At 32.5% G+C, this 22,750-nt stretch overlaps 4 protein-coding genes across 5 annotated transcripts; 3 read left to right on the top strand and 1 right to left on the bottom strand.

Moving 5' to 3' along the window:
* The first annotated feature begins 177 nt into the window (after window positions 1–177).
* Window positions 178–1,747, top strand: LOC124945930 (protein SYS1 homolog). Its single transcript, XM_047486459.1, has 3 exons — window positions 178–790; window positions 966–1,192; window positions 1,435–1,747. The coding sequence occupies exons 1-3, from the start codon at window positions 567–569 to the stop codon at window positions 1,440–1,442; spliced, it is 459 nt and encodes a 152-aa protein (XP_047342415.1). The 5' UTR covers window positions 178–566; the 3' UTR covers window positions 1,443–1,747.
* Window positions 1,748–6,754: 5,007 nt separating this feature from the next.
* On the top strand, window positions 6,755–11,795 carry LOC124945368 (protein MLN51 homolog). The gene is made up of 11 exons (XM_047485794.1): window positions 6,755–7,483; window positions 8,346–8,454; window positions 8,559–8,755; window positions 8,846–9,573; window positions 10,060–10,174; window positions 10,475–10,597; window positions 10,672–10,727; window positions 10,998–11,043; window positions 11,138–11,341; window positions 11,416–11,488; window positions 11,580–11,795. The coding sequence occupies exons 1-9, from the start codon at window positions 6,942–6,944 to the stop codon at window positions 11,169–11,171; spliced, it is 1,950 nt and encodes a 649-aa protein (XP_047341750.1). The 5' UTR covers window positions 6,755–6,941; the 3' UTR covers window positions 11,172–11,341; window positions 11,416–11,488; window positions 11,580–11,795.
* A 1,824-nt stretch (window positions 11,796–13,619) lies between these two features.
* On the top strand, window positions 13,620–18,333 carry LOC124944687. Of its 2 annotated transcripts, none has more exons than XM_047485014.1 (7): window positions 13,620–13,746; window positions 13,950–14,122; window positions 14,274–14,410; window positions 14,565–15,661; window positions 16,745–17,487; window positions 17,733–17,789; window positions 17,888–18,333. In XM_047485014.1, exons 4-7 carry the CDS (start codon window positions 14,656–14,658, stop codon window positions 18,134–18,136), a joined length of 2,055 nt encoding a protein of 684 aa, XP_047340970.1. In that variant the 5' UTR covers window positions 13,620–13,746; window positions 13,950–14,122; window positions 14,274–14,410; window positions 14,565–14,655; the 3' UTR covers window positions 18,137–18,333. The 2 variants fall into 2 exon arrangements, with proteins under 2 accessions (XP_047340970.1, XP_047340969.1); XM_047485013.1 differs by having other exon boundaries at window positions 13,667–13,811.
* A 1,486-nt stretch (window positions 18,334–19,819) lies between these two features.
* On the bottom strand, window positions 19,820–20,881 carry LOC124944916 (F-box/kelch-repeat protein At1g15670-like). Its single transcript, XM_047485264.1, has one exon. The coding sequence runs from the start codon at window positions 20,879–20,881 to the stop codon at window positions 19,820–19,822; it is 1,062 nt and encodes a 353-aa protein (XP_047341220.1).
* Between the last annotated feature and the right edge of the window lie 1,869 nt (window positions 20,882–22,750).

Here is a 22,750-nt window from a genome sequence, read left to right as displayed (position 1 = left end):
AGAAGGGAAAAGACTTCTCAATTAGTTAAACAAATTATTTTTTTTAATTAGAGATCTAACCTATGCTGGTAGAGATCCAATAATAATAACAATTGTTTTTCTTTTAACTTTTTTTTATTTATTAGAATAGGAAAAAAAAATGATCTTCTTTCCCCTTGATTTGGTATTTTCTTCTCTAATCTAACACAAAAACTTTTTTGAAGTAGTCCTGAGAAATCGCTCTGGTTCTGGTCTCGCTCTCTCTAAATCGGCTCTGGGATTCTTGGAATAATCAGAGATACAAACAGACGAAGAAGTTGTTCATCTTGATCTCAAACTATTCTGTCTGCTTCGACCCTATTTCCGCTTTTAGGGTCCAATTCATTATCAGATGTTCGAGATTTCCACTTTCTGGGAATTGGGGTTTGATATTTTTATCCTCTACTCTCTTGTAAAACGTATTCTCTGATACCCAGTATTTCAAAGAGCTAACACCCAACTCCACAAATTAGGTCGTTCAGTTTCCTGTATTACTATATAGCACTTGGAGGAGTTTGGGTTTTTCTTTTTCGAATTAGGTTAAAGTCATGTTCTATGGTGCAGCTGTATGGGATCCTTACCTTATAATTGCCCAGATTGTTTGCCTTCAATGTCTATACTATATATCACTTGGAGGATTTACTGCAGTTCTTATTGGGACACGGGTATCTCGGTTAAGTCTTGTGTATTTCTTTGACTATGTTACTGTTTCTACATCCACTGTCACTGGCTGGTGTGTTATTGCTTCATTTACATTCAGTTCTCTTGCTGGGTAAGCATTCATTTAAATTCATTTAGATTCTAAAGATTGTAGTGTTAGATTGATTATCATTCTATAAGAAGTGTTTCCAAATGGTGTATATAGTATGAATTGTGATAGTGGATCCGAAAAACACATTATTCATTGATAAGATTGTAATGTTCTTAACTTGTTCATTTCTTGGCAGAGCTGTTTTCATGCTGTATTTGGTTCAGAGGTCAAGGAAATGCTTAGATTTCTCAGCCACTCTTTATATTGTTCATCTACTCATCTGCATAATCTATGGAGGTTTGCCTTCATCAATAACTTGGTGGGTTGTTAATGGAACCGGATTTGCAGTGATGGCTTGGTTAGGTGAAGACTTATGCAGAAGACGTGAACTGAAAGAGATACCAATATCAAGATACCGTTCTAGTAAGCCCCTCACATCTCTTCAAATTTTAGTGCAGAAATAAAAAACCACTATTATAAACAAGAAAAGCACTATTTGAAAACTGGGGTTTTGCCAAAATCACAATCAAATGGAAAATCGCCTTAGTTGTCATTCAAATTATAATGTGTTTTTCGGATCCACTAGCACGAAAGGGCTCAATGTTATCATCTCATTCAAGGGTTAGAACAACATAATTGATTGATGATCTGTTTTTGTTGTGCAGTTGTTTGACAGAAAGAAGAAACATAACAGGCAAGAACATGTTTTAAGTAATGATTGCTTTGGATTAACTATTGGAATGAAGCCTGTGAAATACAATATTTGCCTTATGATTGGATAGTATGTATGAAGATGGTTTTTATTTTTATTTTTTTGAACATTGAATTGTTTCCTTTGATAGAGCATAGATTAAAAACAATTTAGAAGTTTCATGTATGGTGTGTTTATATAGAGTTTGTTCAGGTCTAGGAAATCTTATAAGACACTTTTAAAGGTTTTACCCATTATAAAATTGTTTTTTTTTTTTTGTATAAGGAGTTTAATTCTCATTTAATCTAAATATGGATTTACATATTATAACCATAATACCAAATATTATTTAGAAAACTTCAATAACCAATAAATTATCAAGATGTAAAATAGTATAAAGTATAAACAGTTTATCAAAATTGAAAACCCAATTCAAAAGATTCAACAATTGGTTATTTAAGACTATTTGTAATCATTTTGAATTTTTTTTTATGATTGTTATCAGATTGGATTGTTTGGTCAGTTAGGTTTAGGGTGGCAATTTTTTACACGATTATACGACACGAGCAGACACGTTATTAGCAAGTTTGGGTCGGTCTTTAACGGCTCATGTTATTTTGTTAACGCGTTGTGTACGGTTCATTATCGTGTCTACCCGTTAGACACGATAATGACCCATTCGTGTCTAACGAATAACGATTCTGACCCGTAAATAACCTGTCCTTCCTCAAACACCCAAGTAGGGTTGTGCAAAAAAATCGGTAACCCAACCGATAGTTAACCGGTTTCATTTTAACGATTTATTGGTTAACCGGTTTTAGCGGTTCCGGTTAACCGGTTTTTTATTGATTAAACGGTTCAGTTTTTAGTTTACCTATTTTTCTAAAGGTTTAATCGGTAAACCGGTAATAATTTTTATTATACATTTTTATATTTTATAATTTGTATTAGTTATTTTATAAATAATAGATATATTATAAATAATATTTAATAATTTATAAATCTTTTTTATTTTATTATAACTTATCGATTCCACCTCCCGTTCTATCCGTTGAGAAAGAGATTCAATCATATTCGCTTGTACTTGGTTGGTCAAAGACTAATCGACGTAATGAATTTAAAATTTCTCAATAAACATATAAAAAGTTAACATAATAACTATAAAGTATATTATATTGTTACAATAAAATTATATATTATAAAATATTCATATCAACAAAATATATTATAATAATAATATATTTTAATATATTATATTATATAATAATAATATAATATATTATAATAAAGACAATAAAATATAGAGAATAGTATAGGAAAGTACAAACAATAATTTTAAAAAAAAATCATTTCTTAAATTTATTACTTAATTTAAAAAATTGAATTATCGGTTCCTAGTTAAACTCGATTAACCGACCGGAACCGACCAAAATCGGTAGAACCAGAACCGGTAAAACCGATACCATTAACGGTCGGTTAACCAGTTTATAAAATAAAAGGCAAAACCGGTCTTAACCGGAACCATTTAACCGGTTAACCAATTAACCGGTCGGTTGAACAACCCTACACCCAAGTCAACTCCCTTTTTCATTCTCCGTGCTCAAACTCTTGAGACAATAACCTCGCGACCCCAACTCGAGACCGACGTTCTAGCCACAGGCCTCCGCCGTTCGCCACAGCATCTCACTCCGTCGTTCCCCTTCCCCTTCACTGTTCGCTAGCCACAGTCCAACAATAGGCACGACTTTCGACTTGTTTTCTCTCCCAAAAATTTAATGTTTAACAGGTAATCGTGTCTTTACGGGTCATGTACAGATAATTAAATAAATTTCGTATTTTTTCCGTGGCAAATCTTGTTGTGTAAATGTGCTGACCCGAAATTAATTTAGTGTATAACGGGTCGTGTCGACCCGTTAATACACAGTTCATGTTTGGGTTAAAAAGGTAGATACGCAAGGCCAGCCCTAAGGTAAGCCCGACAAGCTCTCGGGTAAGCCCGACAAGCCCTCGGGGTAGGGCAGCCCAATCCCCAATGCAACCCATTTATTAAAAATAGTAAGGTTTTAATTAAATATATTGTAATTTTAAACATAAGATATTGTAGTCTAGTGGTTTTAGATAAAAACTTAAAATCTTTATTTTGGTTATGGGTTCAAATCTCACCAAAAACCATTTTTTTATTAAATTTTTTAACTCGACCTATGACAACAAAAAATATCGAGCATTTTTCTAACGGGGACTGGGACAGCCCAAAATTCGGGGCCGACTCTGTAAATACGATAAGCTTAACGGGGGTTGTGTATGGGTTAACCCATAATAAATTGTGTACCAAGAAATACACGAAACACGGCCTGTTATTCGAATTGCCATCCCTAAGTAGAATTCATTACATTTGTTATATTATGTAATGACTCTTATATTTTAGCTATGCTAGTGAGTTAAAATTATTACAAATTATGACACTTTGAGTTATATAAATGATTGAAATAAAGAACAAATTTATGAGGTGAAATCATTCCATCATTTCACGATAAATAGAGTAAATAATGAAAATTAAATACAACAAAAAAATCATCCTATAACTAATCTTCAAAATCCTGAATACTAAAAAAATCCCCATTCTGTGTCATTTTCTTTGTAGTACATTAATTGTCGTTTAATCATAAAAAAAAAATTAACGTGTGCAAAAGATTTTGCATAAGAGCAATGAAATCTCTAATCGAATATGTCGGTTTTTCAAATTGTAAAGAATTCTGAACGGACGCTTAAGATTATTGAAAGTTCTAAAAATTTTCTCCAACTAAATTATACACCAAAAATAATCGGAATATAGACAAATGTCTTAAACCCGCAAATTTAGCGCCTCAATCCATATTTTCCAACATGTACCATTGATTCCCGGCACTAGTAATGCTCTAAATACTAACGACACCCTTACTGCATAAAAAGAGATTAGGACCATGTCCATCTTTTTGAGACATAAACGACATCGACTAACCAAGATAAGTCTCTTTAGCATGCATCTATCATCAGTTAGAATCTCACCCTTACTCCACCCAAAAAAATAGATAACTCCATAATTTCTCCCAATAAAACACACTCAAACAAGTTTATCAAAAAAAAATAATGTCCCATATAAAACTTATCAATATTCCTTCGTTGCATTGAATTTTAGTTCAATGGAGACACTCTTTTATTGATTACTGATAAGTAGTAATAAGTTAATAACAAAATATTGTGAGAAAACTTTCTTCAAACTATGAGGATAGCCTCTTCTCAAACTTTTCTTCTTCGACAGGTGATCAAATTGTCAAATTTAATCAGTTTTATTCCATTTATATTAAATTAAAATTATATTAATCAAAAACAATTCATATTAAATTCAAATTATATTAATCAAATATGTAATTCAATATGTAATATTGATTAATAGGGATTAGATTGAGTATGATTTGGATGATCTAATTTAATATTTTTTTTATCTAATTGTTTAATAAGTTTATTTATTTTACTTTATTTTTATTTTGTTAATTAATGTTTAATATATTTTTTATAAATCACTTACTTATATAAAAAAATACTTAGAAAAAAAAATAATTGCCTAAATGATGCAAAACATAAAAAAAATAATATAATAAAAAAAAAACTAATAACCTAAATGTTAGGCCAAAATAAAAAATAATAATATAGTGTGGTGAAATAAGTAAAAATATAAAAAAATATCATATTTTGATATTTGAATAATCATAATTAAAGATGTATTTAATAAAACTCGAATTAATACAATCCAAAGTCCAAACACAATCTAATTCGAAAAAGTATTTATAAAATACTTTTAAACAAAACTTGTATAGCAATAATCATAAGTGTATAATATTTTTATATTAAAATATGTAATTTTATTTTAATACGGACTTTCACTTACACAACATCATTAACAACTTATTGTCGGTTGTCAGTACATTCGATTAATGTAAGTAACTAAAGGATGATATTTCCTTTTTTTTTTACAGTCATTACTGACTTTCACTTAAACAACATCATTAGACAACTTCTTGTCTGTTGTCAGTAAATTCAACTCATCTACAAACACTGTCTGAATCCACTTAGGCAACGCCATATGTACATAAAAGATTAGCGGAGGAGTAACTAAAGGATAACATTTCTTTTTTTTTTTTTACAGTTAATGTCATTACTGACTTTCACTTAAACAACATCATTAGACAATTTATTGTCTGTTGTCAGTAAACTTTCACTTAAACAACATCATTAGACAATTTATTGTCTGTTGTCAGTAAACACTGTCTGTATACAGATAATGTCATTACTGACTTTCACTTAAAAAACATCATTAAACAAATTAAACAACTTCTGATCAGTTGTCATAACATTCTATTCATGTACAAACACTCTCTGAATCCACTTAGACAGCGCCATATGTACATAAAAAATTAGCGGAGGAATAACTCAAGGATGATATTTCCCTGTTATATACAGATAATGTCATTACTGACTTTCACTTACACAACATAATTAGACAACTTCTGATCGGTTGTCAGAACATTCTATTCATGTACAAACACTATCTGAATCCACTTAGACAGCGCCATATGTACATAAAAGATTAGTGGAGGAGTAACTTAAGGATGATATTTCCCTGTTATATACAGATAATGTCATTACTGACTTTCACTTACACAACATAATTAGACAACTTCTGATCGGTTGTCAGAATATTCTATTCATGTACAAACACTATCTGAATCCACTTAGACAGCGCCATATGTACATAAAAGATTATTGGAGGAGTAACTTAAGGATGATATTTCTCTGTTATATACAGATAATGTCATTACTGACTTTCACTTACACAACATAATTAGACAACTTCTGATCGGTTGTCAGAATATTCTATTCATGTACAAACACTATCTGAATCCACTTAGACAGCGCCATATGTACATAAAAGATTAGTGGAGGAGTAACTTAAGGATGATATTTCCCTTTTGTGTACAGACAATGCATTGTCTTCCCGAGTGGAGTTGAAGTAACCCTTTTGATCTTCTGCAAGCATAATTTCTTTATTTTACTACAAAATTTTCTTAAATTTTTAATAATAAATAATTCGGTACATAATTTTTGTTAAGGGCTTGATAATTTCAGCATTTGGAGAAGAAAATTAAATAAATAGTTTCAAAAAAATAAGAAGGAAAACAAAAAATTAGCAGTTTGACAGTTATATATATAATTATATATATATTATTGATGAATCTCTTTGATTAGGCAACAATACATCCATAGTCCGTGCCCTTTCTTTCTTTCACGAAAAATCTAGGGCTTCTCTCTCTAGCTAGATCGCGACTGAAAAACTTCATCTATCAGTTTTACCATTGACTTCAATTCGTTCTCGTTCTCTATCCTAGGGCATTGGGTTCTTGTTGTTTTCAAATAATCTTCTTTCCTTTTCGATTTTGTACATCTATGGACGGAGGAAAGAATGAGCATATAGCGGCTTCAAGACAAGATGAAGTTGAGTACGAGACTGATTCGGAAGAGGAACCCAACATGTCTCTTGCTATGAGAAGGAAAGAAGCGAGCGATGACGAGGAAGGAGGTGAAATGACTGGAAAGTCTCCTACGAGAATTGGTTCCCGGGTTGGGATTGGGGAACCGGACGATGAAGGGGCTGTGGAGGAATATGATTACGGAGAATCGGATGAGGAGGAGTATGAGAAGGAGGAGGAAGAAGGGGGTTATGTTGAGAGAGGAAGAAGTAATGACCAGTGGGAAGTAGTCCGAGATGTGGTAGATGTAAGGGAAGAAAGAGTTGTAGATAAGGAAGTCGATGGGGATGGTGTGAGTTCTGTTCTAGAGGCTCAAGAAATTGAGGGAGGGAATCAATTGGGTGTGGAGGAGGAGGAGGGGGAGGAGAAGAAGGAGACTGAACCTTTTGCTATTCCAACTACTGGTGCATTTTACATGCACGATGACAGGTTTCGGGATAACGTTGCTGGTAGAAACAGGTATTGCAAGCTTTTATTTCTTTCTTAGTAGGGTATATTCTATTTATGTGAAATTCATCATACTGCATTGTTTAGTTCTGATTTGGATTTATTGCTATGGTAGTTGTTTGTATCAAGCATTGAGTAATGACTGCTAAATACAATAGTATTGCTCTGATAGTTGTTTTGTAGGCTAGAATGTTGTTGAGCTTGCAATGTTTTCTGAATTCTCAATTGTATGAATAAATGGTAGTTTAATGAAACTTGGACATAGTTAAATGAAGCTAGATTAGATCACTTAAAGGATGGAAAATAACACACACCAGAGCAAAGTGCGCATTGTTTGGTGCCAAGTAACTTCACTCATGTATTTGCAGTAGCGACTTGGTTCTGTTGATGATTCTTTTCATTTCGGTGTTTTTCCTTTTGTTTTGAAGATATTACTCTTAACTGATTTTGCTGCATATGAGATGTGCTGTTAAACAAATTGATAGATTCTGATTTACCCGATAAATTCATTTGAATCCATTGTTGAATAGTGTATAATGTAGACCTATGGGATGATTCACTAGATCTTAGTATGGCTGTGAGAGGCTTGAGTTATATCGGGAGTAGAAAATTAGACATTTCGTTACACTGTCATATTGCTTTATTGAAATTCAATCATTTGTCCTTAAGAGGGAACTGAGATTCTTTTTACCATATGTAGCTAGTATCACTAAATTGTTATTGACTTCTCTCAATCTCTTAGAGGGTCGTTGAATTATTGATTCCTGAGAATCTCATAATATATCATCTGGATCTTCAGCTATATCATTTTCACAGTCTATTTGACCTTGTTGATGTGAATTTTTCTTTCTGTTTTTCTGTTCAACTTGCATAGGAAGACACTTGGAGGAAAGCAATTGTGGGAGTCAAAAGATGCTGGAAAATGGGGACATGACAAATTTGAAGAAATAACTCTGCATGAAAGGCATTATGATAATTCCAAGGTCTCAATCATCTATGTGAACCTTTTTGACTAGTTTAACTGACTGCTAATTATTTTTTCATGTTAGAATCATTATGTTAGTAATGAGTTGTTTATGCTTCCCAGGAGAGGAGGAATGGTGGGGGACATTATGGGGCTCACAAAAAATATCAAGCTGCGAATAGTCAGTATCCTAGAGGAAACAAGTCTATGTCTTACAATAATACTCAAACCCATGTACCAAAAATTGTGAGAGGTAGAGGTCCAAGAAGATATGGGAATTCTATCAAGAGGCATAATGAGGCACCTCCGCAATACGTGGAGTGAGTAGTATATAGTTTGAATATTTAGTTATTTTTTCTTACTCTTGGTTTATGTGGATTTATGTCTTATTGCCGTGTTATAACATCTAGGAAATCATATGAGAGAGTTTCAAATGCTTCTTCTGGGAGGCTACCAAATGTAGAATCTGATTCAGATCCTCATAGGAAACAAAACTTTGCGTCAAGCCTGAATTCGGCATCTCCTCCATTTTATCCTTCTGCTTCTTCAAAGAAAGAGATCCCCTTGGCACAAAAAAGAGACATGCATGCTGGATCTTCAAACCGTGGGAAGTCTGTTTCCAATTCTGTTGGCATAGAAAAGCCTTACATCCATGAGTCAGTTTCTGGGAAACTATCAACTGCTTCGCCATCAGTATATGGATCTTCATCGAACAAGAATGCTAATGATTTGAAGCCCCAAGGAAGGGGAGTAGCATCACAAAGACAGATGAATTTTCCTCAAAGAATATCTCAAAATCAAATGTATAGACCCACACAAGACCGCGGTGTCCCGCAAAGTCGAGTCCAAACTTCTTTGGAAGTTTCTGCACGTGATTTGGGCCGAAGTCTTAGTGGAGGGTCACAAAACTCATCTCCAACAGAGGCATCTTTGCCTGTGGATTCTTTTGAACATGCAGAACAAGATCTTCCTCTAGAGTCTGTCAAATCCAATGCTTCTCTGGTTGGAAAAGGAAGAGGGGGTATCCAGGCTAGTGGAAAAGGTTTTATCTATGGTGGTGCTCATGTTATTGGTACATCTGGGAATATGGCAGGTCATGGTGATAAGAACTTTGCAGCTACTCCAGCCTTCTTACCAGGTAAACGCTCATTGCAATCAATAGGGAAAAACAAAATTAACAGTAGTTCACAAAACTTCCTTCTATCTGGTAATCTCTCTTTTACCCTCCATTTCACACACAGGCTATGTTTCGATGTACATAATTGAAATTAGAATTATAATTCCAATTTTATAAGAATTGGAATTGAATTACAATTCAATTATTATGTTGGAGAATTATAGAATTGTAATTTTGAAGTAAGAATGATGAAATTGAAACTTAAAAAATCATAAGAATTGGAATTGAATTACAATTCAATTATTATGATGGAGAAATCATATGTAATTTTGAAGTGAGAATGATGGAATTGAAACTTAAAATCATGTACATTCAATTATATTGGAATTACAATTACAATCTCAATTATAATCAAACAAACTAATCATTTGGAAATGAACCCCCAATTCCAATTTCCCAGAACCAAGCATAGTCCAATTGTTATTTTGTCACTGATTTGATGTGCAGTTATGCCATTTGGTGGACAACATTCTGGTAGTATGGGAGTTCCTGCTGTAGGCATGGCCTTCCCAGGTTATGTTGCTCAACAACAGCGTGGATTGGGAGCCTCTGAGATGACATGGTACTAAATCCTACCCTTAGATTGTATAGTTTTGTAGTTTGTCTTTTCTGTATATGGAAGAGCAAATTCATATCTCTCTGCCTCCAAAACTTCAGAAGCATTTATTTGGCGTAACTCTAAATGGAAGTCAACCTGAAATTGATTCTATTAGTATTTATCTACTTCTGTGAGCCTTGTTTTTTTTTAAAATTCTTTCCTATGATGTATTCCTCTTTAATGCCGTGTTGCAAATTCTTTTTCTAGATTTTACATCTATATGCATCTTTTGTTGAATAATGATATTCTATATATGTGATGCAGGCTACCGGTTCTAGCTGGTGCTGGTGGATCTATGGGGGGACCATACTGTTCTCCTTATATTGCTGTTGATGGTGCTTATCATGTTCGTCAATCTGGACCGGCATCATCCTCACCAACTTCCAGGTATGTTGGTGGATATGCATATAATTTTATATTAATGGTATGTTTCTATGTTCTTATGCATTATTACTTTTCAGCATTGAAGAAAATGTAGATAACTCAAACGCTGAAAGGAAGGTTTCACAAACACAAGGTTAGGTGCCAATGTTTTCTTTTGATATTGACAATTGCATTCCTTGTATATATAAATATTAGAGCTTGTTTGATGTAGAATTTTTGGGGAAATCCTTGTTCGATGAAAATGCAGATTATTTAGGTTAAATGATTAAAATACCATGTATTAATATTTAAATGTTATAAAAATAAAATAAGGTTAATTTAGTATTTTGGTTGAAGATTTGATTGATGAAGGGATAAATGGTTATTTGATTATTTTAGCTGAAATTTTAACATTTGGATGCAGAGATCACAGGTGATGAAATTGGTCAACGACAAAAGAATAGTCGCAGGCAAGTTTGAAATACAAGATTCCTAGAAGTAGCAAGACATTTAAAACTTTTCTTATATGACAATTGTTTTGTGTTTTTGTAATCTTTTATGCAGATATACTGAGATGAGTATGAGTTTCGGTCAGTGAGACACTTGGGGGGCCATTCTGTGTGTGAAATGTTTGAATAATGAGAGGTTCCACAGTGTATAGTGGAACTTCCCATAATATATTTGGGTATTAGAAAAAAAAAATCTGTGATTCGGTTTGTCGATGATGGAACTCTTGTCGAGGCCTAGTGTTCCGACTATATATCTTAGGTAAGCTATACTTTGGCCTACTTCTGGATCTGGATGAGAAACCTTTAATAAATTTCCGAATTTGTTTCTTGCAGGGTAATTAGGTATGTAACATAGCCTGTTTCTGCTGCATTTGGGACGGGTGACAGTTATTTGTAAGAAAACGAGGTACAATTTGCGTGAACATGAATAATTTTGTCAAAGTTATGTTTTTGTAGCCATCTATTAACTTAAGATTATATCTATTGCTACTATGCAGAGCTTTGTGAGAATGCGGATTAACAAAATAAGTTGAAAAGGTTGGATGGTTGGTTTCGGTTGGTCGATTGGTAATATGTAAGTGTATCTTATCTTGAAGTAGAACAATTAAAAACTAGTAGTGTTTATGGTATTTTTTAGTGTGTTTTGGTTGTTGGGATGCTATATGTAATATGTTTGGACTTCATTTCATTTAATGAACTATTTTATTTGTCTATCATCTATCTTATCTTTTGATTGTTGTATGTTTAATGGGTTGTTTTGGTAATGATTTTTCTTTTTATCATATAAAGATATTACATTTGTTAATTTTCAAAAATTATAATATTTATAGTTTGGATGATATAAAAAATAATATTTATAATGATCTAGTAGAGGTTATTTGAAGAAATTTAGGTTATGAAATTAAAATGGATTATTTTAAAATGAATTTTATATTAAAATAAAATTTTATAATAAAATTTAATTAATAATTTTAAAATATGAAAAATAATTAACTATCTCAATACCTTGATTTAATCGCAAGTTATGAGAAGTAATAGCTTCCTACTAAATAATAAATTTGACAAAATTGAGCATACAAAAATTTGAACACAATTTATGATCAAAGAGGCAAAAATAATAATTGAATAAATGACATGGTCTATATTTTTTTTAATCAAGTGGAGAATAATGGTTGAAAGTAGAACACATGATTGTTTCAGGTCATAGTTTGGAGTCTTAAAGTAAAATTGGATTATTTATTGTATTTAAGTTTTAATTTAAATGGAAAGATTGATAAGCATATACATATTATTTTGGTTTTAATAAAAAAAATTAAAGATAAATTTTATTTTCTTAAACTATTAAATTCCTTAATTTATTAGTTAAAATATTTTTATTTTATTTGGTAAAATTTAAATAAAAAATATTATATCAAGGTTTTAAAATCCTCGGTCGGATTGCGAACGGGTGAATAATTGTTCCGGATTTTGACTTTAGTAGAGGTACTTTTGAATTGGGCAAAATCCGGTCCGATGGAAAGATTGCCTGAAAATTTTCGATTCGAACGATACATAATTTTTTTTCTTTCTTTCTTCCCGATCGAGACCTAAATTTCAAAATTTTCCCTCTCCTAACAACGTCGCCTGTCGTGAGCAAAATTGACAACCTAGTTGGCAGCTCCCGACGACGACGATTAACACATGTAAAATTGACGACGACGCTGACCGTTCCACCAGTCTCCTGACTTCCGCCCGACGTTCTCCAAACGCAACGCACAAATTCTTCCCTACCCAAGTCCGAAGGGGCTCCCGACGCAGCTCTTACACGGGCTTCGACTTTCGCACAACTGATAGCTCCGATGCGGCCCCTACTTGAGTTTCTCCCAACGCTGGAACTTTCTCCTTACGTCTATTCTTTGATTTCGATTTGTGTTGAGAGTTATAGATTTATTTGTGATTTTTATCTTTCGTGTTTGGATTGAAACATTTAATATTGACAAGGTTGTGGTTATTTACTTTTATAATGATATTAATTGTTGTGTTGAGAAATTATTAATATTTGGTACCATGTTAACTTAATTAGTTGAAAATTGAGTATAATTGGTATATATTTGTGTACACTGACTATATATAAATTTAAGTACCATAGATATTTAAATCATTAATTTTTTTTTTTTTAAAATTCCGTATAATCGGTCTGACCAAAATTCACCAAAAACAAAATCTAACTTTGAAAAAAAAAGAGAAGAAAAAGATCATATTTATTAATCATTTATTATATATATATAATTAGATCTATTATTATTAAATTGGAATAATATTAATTAATAATAATAGTAGCATTTAATACGACAAGTGGAGCTTATGGTATTTGTCAATTGTCAGTCTAATAATAAGTAGAAAAAAGAAATAAAACCCACCTCTTTTCCATTTACCCTTCAAGAGAATTAATCACCAGCTTGAGGGTCCACTGTACAATTAATTAACACCCACACGTGTCCAATCTCAACTCCTACGATCTTCTTTCATATATTAACAATCCTTTTCATCCGTCCATTTCATCAAGATCACCTTCTTCAATTCCTTCCCAATTTCAGACTTCAGTTCATACAGCTCCCTCCGTCGGTCACTCAAATACTCTCTCTCTAAAATTCATCTTCAATTGAGAAGACCAGGCGGGAAATGGTAATAATACTTCATTCATCATCATTTGTAGAATCTTCATCGCACTTCTCATTGTAGAAGATCTAGTAAGTTTGTTTGATCTTAGTTAATCATGATGTTAAAGCTTCGTTTCGACGAGACGGAAGCAGTTTGCTTGCTATCTGATCGTATTTCTGTTTCTTTCTGACTAGATTATGATTATGTTCGTTTTCTCTTAAATGCAGAATCGTATAGTAACTAGTAGAGGTTCTTCTCCGATTATTTAGCTTCAACTCTCATTATTGTACAATCTTCATCCTTAAAGCTTAACTTGACTTTCCAAGGAGCAGCGGTACAATTTCTTAAATCACTTCTCATTGTAGAAGAACCTCAACTTCTCAAGTTTCTCCTAGATCTAGTAAGTTTACACTGCATTTTGTCCTTGATGCTTCATCTTAGTTAATCATGACGTTAAAGCTTCATTTCGATTGTCGACAGAAGCAGTTTGCTTGCTATCTGATCGTATTTCTGTTTCTGACTAGATTATGTTCGTTTTCTCATAAATGCAGAATCGTATAGTAAGTTTCTTCTCCGATTACATAGCTTGACGTCTCATTATTGTAGTATCTTCATTCTTAAAGCTTAACTTGAGTTTCCAAGGAGCAGCGATACGATTTCTTAAATCACAGAATTGTTCCTAGATCTAGTAAGTTTACATTGCATTTTGTCCGTGATGTTTGATCTTAGTTAATCATGATGTTAAAAGCTTCATTTCGATTTTCGACGGAAGCAGTTTACTATCTGATCGTATTTCTGTTTCTGACTAGATTATGATTATGTTCGTTTTCTCTTAAATGCAGAATCGTATAGTAGTAGAGGTTCTTCTTCGGTTATTTAGCTTGAAAGTGATGTAGTAATGATGAAAGCTAAAAGGATAACCGTTTTTATTTAATGCTTGAAATTATGGAGGAATTGGCTAACAAGGATTTGTTAGGTAATATAACGAGACCGTCATCTTTGAGATTAAATGGCGGTTTGAAATCGAGTTTATCAGGGAGATCAACTCCTCGAGGTTCTCCTTCTTCTAGAAGGTTGCAATCTGGAAGAACGCCTCGAAAAGAGGGAAGATTCGGTGGGATTGGTATCCAGTGGTTTCGTAATAACCGCGTTGTGTTTTGGTTGTTGTTAATTACACTTTGGGCGTATGCTGGATTTTATGTTCAGTCTAGATGGGCTCATGGTGACAATAAGGAGGATGTATTTGGATTTGGTAGCAACTCTGATGAAGAACAACAATTGTCTGAGTCTGAAACCATTAAGAGGCGGGACTTGATTGCGAATGAAAGCATTCTGTTAATCAAACCAGGGAAAGAGAGGAATGAATCGATACAGAAAAGTGAACTTGCAAGTTTAGTGAAATCTCCTGGCTCAACTTTTGTTCAGAATTCAAAGAGGAATTTTAAGAGAGGTGGGCATGTATTGCGTGGAAAGAGACGCGGTTCTGTTATTAAGCCGAAAGCGAAGGTGGAGGTTGAAAGCAAGGAGATTGAGGAGCAAGTGGAGGAGATTCCTAAGCAAAACAGTACATACGGTTCTCTTTTTGGTCCGTTTGGTTCGACTGAAGATGCGATTCTAGGATGGAGTCCAGAGAAACGGACAGGAACATGTGACCGGAAGGGGGAGTTTGCACGTTTGGTTTGGTCGAGGAAATTTCTATTGATATTCCATGAACTTTCCATGACTGGAGCTCCACTTTCAATGATGGAACTGGCAACAGAGTTTTTGAGCTGTGGAGCCTCTGTTTCTGCTGTGGTTCTAAGCAAAAAGGGTGGGCTCATGAAAGAGCTTGCTCGGAGAAAAATCAAAGTGCTTGATGACAAAGCAGATGCCAGCTTTAAAACTGCCTGGAAAGTAGATCTTGTAATTGCAGGATCCGCAGTGTGTGCTTCATGGATAGGTAAGAACTCTCTCTGTTGATTAACTCTAATTTTCAGTTCACTTTTCCTGCCTTTTTTTATAGTAAAGGATCATTTGAATTCAGGAGTTTATTCTATATCTTAGCATGATTTGTGACAAAAAGTAGTTCCTCTACAAGTTGGAAGGTATGAGCCATTTAAAGATTGAACTAGTTGGGTGGGTCATTGTTCTGTTTTGCTTTATTGTTGGATTTGAATGTGAATGAGGTTGTGAAATGTTCTTTTTCAAGAAAACTTTGTCTATTAATAAATGCTATGGAGAAGATTCAGATTTTTTTGATGACCCACTTTAAATGTTCTCAGAAAGAATTAAACATGAGACTTTTGGTCTCTTAGGTATGACCCTTGCCACTTCAAGCAGAAATGCTGAACTTTGTATGTTACTATTCTGGCCTTGCTATTTTGACAATGTATGTACTTTAGCTTCCTAGTAAAGAGTAATCTACTAATATTAAAAGTCCCTTCAAGCTAATGCTGCCTGTTATGTAATGATAATTATTGGGATTATGAGAATAAGAATTTGTTTGTGGATTTTGTTTTTCCCACAAAAGTTGATTTATTATTTATTATTATTTTAAATACCTGTTTGGTAAGGAATATGAGATAATCATGTTTTATGTGTGTATTGTCCAATATGTCCTTTTGAATTTTAGGTGAATAGGCAAAACTATCCTTTGAAGAAATAAAGAAGGGTATTTTAGAAGAAAGGTTATTGGGGAATTTTGCGTTTCAAGGGTAGATGATAGTTTTGCAAGGGTATAAAAGTTGTAGAGACCTTGTACATGCATTTGTTCTTGTGCATTAATAACTTATAATTTTTTTTTAACATGTAAGCAGGTTATTCGAGACGAATAATCCTGTTTCTTAAAAAAAAGAATTGTATTTTAGTTGATAATTTTGAAAGTAAGGGGTTATTTAGATTAACCTTCATCAAACAAGGCCTAAATTTCTTTAACTAGCGTTCTTGTCCATTTAACTAACTTTCTTTCAAGGTACATTGTTTATATATCCCCAAGTATACATACCTCTATTATACTTGATGAGAAAATTTTGTTCAATTTCAGAACAGTATCTTGTACACTATCCAGCCGCTTCAAATCACATTGCCTGGTGGATAATGGAGAACCGAAAGGAGTATTTTGATCGTGCAAAACTCTCCCTAAACCGAGTAAAAATGCTGATATTTCTTTCTGAATCTCAGACTCAACAGTGGTTAGATTGGTGTACAGAAGAAAAAGTAAAGATAAGTACTCAGCATGCTGTTGTTCCCCTTTCAGTCAATGATGAACTAGCTTTCGTAGCCGGAATTCCTTCTTCTCTGAATTCCCCTTCATTCACCACCGATATAATGCTCGAGAAGAGAAAATTACTGAGGAACTCCGTTAGAGAAGAAATGGGACTGAAGAATAATGATGTACTTGTTATATCTTTAAGTAGCATCAATCCTGGTAAAGGCCAACTCTTGCTTCTTGAATCCATCAACTTGTTTAAAACATCTTCTTCTGAAGATCACCATTTGACTAAAACATCGCCAAAGAGACGACACAGGCGATCTAAATTAGCCGAGCGTCATCATTTGAGGGCTTTGCTACAAAATATAAATTTGAATGAAGAAATACATAAGCTGAATCTGAAAGTTCTAATTGGTTCAGTTGGATCTAAGAGCAATAAGGTTCCTTATGTGAAAGAAATGTTGAGCTATCTTTCCGAACATCCAAACATCTCAAACTCTGTGCTGTGGACACCTTCAACTACACGGGTTGCTTCTCTGTACTCTGCTGCAGATGTGTATGTCATAAACTCTCAGGTTAGATCCCAAAAACAAAATTATTTGATCATTGCTGTTTTTCTTTCTTCTTGCAAATAATATTATCTTTCTTTGATTGATTTCTGATTTATTATGCAAAGAAGACATTTTCCTAGTATAATTAGGTCCTTTTAGGTAGTTTGTGAGTTTTCCAATCTGTTTTTACGCAATTTCATTAATAAAATTACCCTAATGGTTTTTTCTCTAAAAATCTCGAGCAAGACTGATGGTAACTTTCTGTGCAGGGGCTTGGAGAAACATTTGGGAGAGTGACCATTGAAGCAATGGCATTTGGTTTACCTGTAAGCAAAATTGACCATTTCCCTTTTTGATGATTATTAGATGATATTAGGCTTCATACTCTTTTGATATTTTAGTTGATGATACGAATAATTTGTAGGTTCTTGGTACGGATGCGGGTGGGACAAAAGAGATTGTTGAAATCAACGTGACAGGACTTCTTCATCCAGTGGGGCATCATCAAGGAACTCAAGTTCTGGCGAAGAATCTTGAGTTCTTGGTTAAGAACTCGTCGGTAAGGCAGGAAATGGGAAGAAATGGACGAAACAAAGTAGAGAAAATGTACCTAAAGAAGCACATGTACAAGAAATTTGCAGAAGTTCTACACAAGTGCATGAGGATCAAGTGAGAAATTGAGGTATTTTTTCTCTACCATCAATCATCAAATGGTTTATTGCCAAATCTACTTAATTACAGTTTCTTCTTGTAATAAATATGAAAAAAATTATTCGGTTTTGATCTAAGTATTGTTTAGAAGTTTGAATATCGAAAACTATGAGATGTTTCTAAATCTGCTCTCAAGTATTAAAATCTACCTACATTAATTGATTCATATGAAAGAACTCTAGACCGTAACCCATTTCATGTTGCATAATCAATCTTTCCAAATAAATGGAAAAAATTCTATACATTTTGGTCGACTTTTTATTTTATTATAAATATAAGAATCTTAACTATATAAAACATAAAAACAAATGAATTCACCTAAGCTATCCTTGAATAAAACCCACAAATCCATCACAACATCATACATCATAGACGACCCCAATGCCATATAGTCGTCGTCATTCTCTTCATGTCTCCGTGTGATGTAGACGAAATTATCCCCATCCGATGTGCAAGCGAAGTTACACCGCCAACAACCGGGCATGGTAGCCCCACGCGTCCACGTAGCGGACAAGAAGTTGTAAATCCAAACCTCATTCGAGTTTGTCCACGCCATCATGTCAAACCCTCCAATCAACTCAAGGTTTAGTCCCACGGGGATAACTTGACAAAACATTAAAAATCCATTGGGAAACCATGGGGCCGGCGACAACTCGCTCCAATCAACACAAGGTTAAGATATAGTAATGCTTGTTAATGTTATAGAGAATGAATTAGTAAAATAAAGGTTACTTAAATTAGAGATAATTAAGCTATCCTAAATTTAAAGGATTTTTTTTGGTTATTGTTTTGATAATCTTTAATAAAATTTATAAATTATAGTAAGAAAAAATTATATATATATATAATTGTCCAATAGTTCAATTCAATTAGATGTATGAAATAATAAAAGATCTATTAAACATAATACTATTTTTTAAAATAAGCTCATTTAGACTCTATTAATAATTGTTAATTATTTTAATGTTATATTTCTTCGTCTTTTTTTATGTCTTATTCCAATATCAACATTGATTATTAGTTATTTTAAAATTTTTTGATTTTGATGGTGGTTAAATATAAAAATAACTCATCACTTTAACAATAAAAATCTTTCAACAAAAAAAAACTAATAATCAAGAATTGCTAATAATATTAGCAACTCATCCATAAAAAAAAGTAATAATCAAATATTAGAGAAAAACAATATTTCTTATTACTACTATAGTCATGAATAAAAAACATCAAAATTTATATCATAAATTTATAATTATTCAAAATTGTTATTTTTTATTTAATTTATATTTTGTAAAAACAAACCTCTCCAATCATATCACAAATTGATAAGCTAATTCAAATTATTATTTAAGATATTTTACTTATACTAATAAAATATCAATAATTATAAAATACTATATATAAGTTTTAGTCAAAATAAATTAAAACAATTAAGAATATCAAAACAAACTTAATGATACAAATCAACTTTGAACAATCAAATAAACATACCAAGAATAAATAAGCTAATAAATCAAACAAGATGTTTGACATTCTAATATAATATTTGTGAAACAATTATCATTCACAATAATTCGTATGCTTAAGTTGACCGTACTTATTTCATTTAATATACACAAAATAACAACATATCAATAATTTATTAATTTCATATGTTCAACCAACAACATGATTGTACGTGGCCGGTGAATTCCATCGTGGCATCCACGTATTTCCACTTGTCACTCTCCAAATCAAACACGTAAGCATTGTGAGGCTCACCACATCCAGACGAGCCAATAACGAATAACTTATTATGTCTTCCGGTTATTTGAATTGTGTTTCGAATTTCAGTTGGCAGTTGAGTTAAACGTCGCCAATTATACGTGTCATTCTCCGCGTATGCCACGTCATTGTTTAGACACATGTACACGTTCCTATCTCCGCCACTTAAACAAGTTCTAGGGCATTTCTCGTCATTCAAGTATTCATTCTCGACCGGTTCCCACTTAAATGTCGTGGAAGCGTCGTACACGTCAGCGCTCTTTCCAAACCTACCTTGCATCCCGGTGTCGTACCCTCCGATGACGTGGAATTTTCCTCCGTGGAAAATTCCTTTACACTCAGCTCGTCTCATCGCCATGTCGGGTAACGTGACCCACAAATCACTCGCCACGTCATACGACATGGCTGACATAAGCGCCTTATTATCGTCGTCGCATCCACCGGCTACAAAGACCGAATTATCATCGTCAGACGCGCATGCGAAGAAAGACCGTTGACAGCCTGGCATGGAGGTCCCACGTTTCCACTTTCCATGCAAGAAGTTGTAAATCGAAACCTCCCTCGAGACCATCCACGTCATTGGATCCTGACCTCCCATCACCACTAGGTTCATTCCAACGGATACAACTTGACAAAACAAGGGTAATCCGTCGGGAAACCATGGGACCAGTGGGAGCTCGCTCCAAATATTTGTACTGAGGTCACATAGCGTGACTCGATAAATTGGACTGCGAAAATATTTGTTATTCGGCTGAGAACGCGCCTGAACCATTACAACCATATGTTGGCTAAAACCGGCGGCTTTTCGAAGCTTCCAAAACTCGGGCAAGGAAATTTCTTGTTTCCATGTTCGATAAACCAACGCGAGAGTAGGGAATTGATCTAATGGAACACGAAATAGACATTCGAGTCCAATTTCGTGTGGAAGACCGGGAATAAGCTCCATCTTGACTTTCTAGGAAAACCTTCAAGAGGGTTTTATAGGGAGAAAGATTAAATATGGGTGACATTATTGAATGTTTTTGTAAATATTTATTTAGAGGTCAATAGCTTCCTTAACTTAACAACTTATTATATTAGTTGTAATTAAGGACAAAATTGAATTTTAAAATACAGTCTCTCAGCAATCAGGAATGCACATATTAAAATATTTTTTTATTTCTTTTAAAAGATTCTTCTTCTTGTTTTAATTATATTTGTATACCTCTTACCTAAATAAGTGTAAATATAGCTCAATTTTTAATAATATGTTGAACAAAAAAACAATCTATTAAGATTGTAATTAAAAAATATTTTCCCACATAGGGGAATGAATACCTGGGGAGGCCTATTGGGAATGATGTATTTTCCTGAAATATTTAATTAGCAATTTAAAAAGCTTATTGGGAAAGGTGTGGGTTTGACCATCACCTCCAATCCATGTGACATGTGGGAATGTGGGATGATAATGGAATTTCTTGTAACAAAATATAATATATAATACTAATTCAAATGGTTCAAAAACACACATATTTAAGAGAGACCAAATATTTCAAATTTATTTTTTCACTTAGTGTTAATTTATTAAATTATATATATACAATTTATTATACTAAAGGTCAATGTTAGTAGCATATTAAAACCTTAATTTTAATAGGAGAGTGATGAAATTGAAATTAGAATTAAAATTTGATGTAATTAAAATTCTTAAGTTTGGTAGATCGTATTTAAAATTAAGAAGTGAAATTGAAATTATTTTAATAGATTTTAAACTATTGTTATTTTATAATTTTTATTTTTATTTTTTTTAACTCAGAATTGTAATTATAATATTTATTTTTGGCTCAATTGTATTTTGAGACTCAAACTTGGGTCATTTTAACCGAATGAGGTTCGAACTTTAAATTGTACATACTTTAACTATCATAATAACCGTATTCGTTAGTTTTGAACACATATATCTCGAAACAATATTCAATTTAGAACATAAATACGTCCAAATTGGTAGACCTTACATAATATTATGTTGTTATGAAGTTATTTAAAAAATAATTATAAATTCTATTTGTATTCAAAATTTCTCAAAAATCTTTCCTTAGATTACACATTCATGTAGTCACTCAAATCAATTTTAACAAATTAGAATGTGTAAAAACAATACTCAATTTTAAAAAATACATTCAAAATGTCTCTACATAGTATTTCATTTAAAATCGTGACAAATTAATTAGAAAAACGAAAATAATACGATAAAATAAGATAACACACATTTTCTCAATTTGCAAAAAGCCTCAAATGACTAAAACTTCTATATTTCGAGCCCCATATGACACAATACAAATTTCAAGCATCATCTAGTAAAAACGACCCATTTACCTTTTTTTTTAAATTTATGAAGTTAAAATGTCTATAAGCACTAAAATTTTAGTTAATCAATCTATAAATTATTTTGAATAAATAAAATCAAAATAATTGAAATTAAGGCCAAAACATTATTTAAAAAATTAATTGAATTAATTATTGTAACAATTAAATCCAAATTAATTAAGATAATGATCAAGAAAAAATAAATAATTTAGGATAAATGTTATACTCATTTTTATCTCAAATTAATTTTAAGAAAATTAGAGGCAATTAAGATAAATAATTTAGGATAAATATTGTATCAATTTCATCCAAAATAAATTATTTATTAAACTTTAAAAATATACGAAAATAAAATAAATAGGAAAAATAAATGTCATATTTATTAAAAATATTTTGTATATTTTTTAGGTTAAAAATGGAGAAGGGATTGAAAAAATTCATTTTAAAACAAGCTCCAAGCCTGGAAATG

The sequence above is a fragment of the Impatiens glandulifera genome, chromosome 7, assembly GCF_907164915.1.
Source record: "Impatiens glandulifera chromosome 7, dImpGla2.1, whole genome shotgun sequence".
NCBI lineage: Eukaryota > Viridiplantae > Streptophyta > Magnoliopsida > Ericales > Balsaminaceae > Impatiens > Impatiens glandulifera.
The sequence above is the reverse complement of the archived record's forward strand: the minus strand, read 5'-3'. Positions and strand labels throughout refer to the sequence as shown.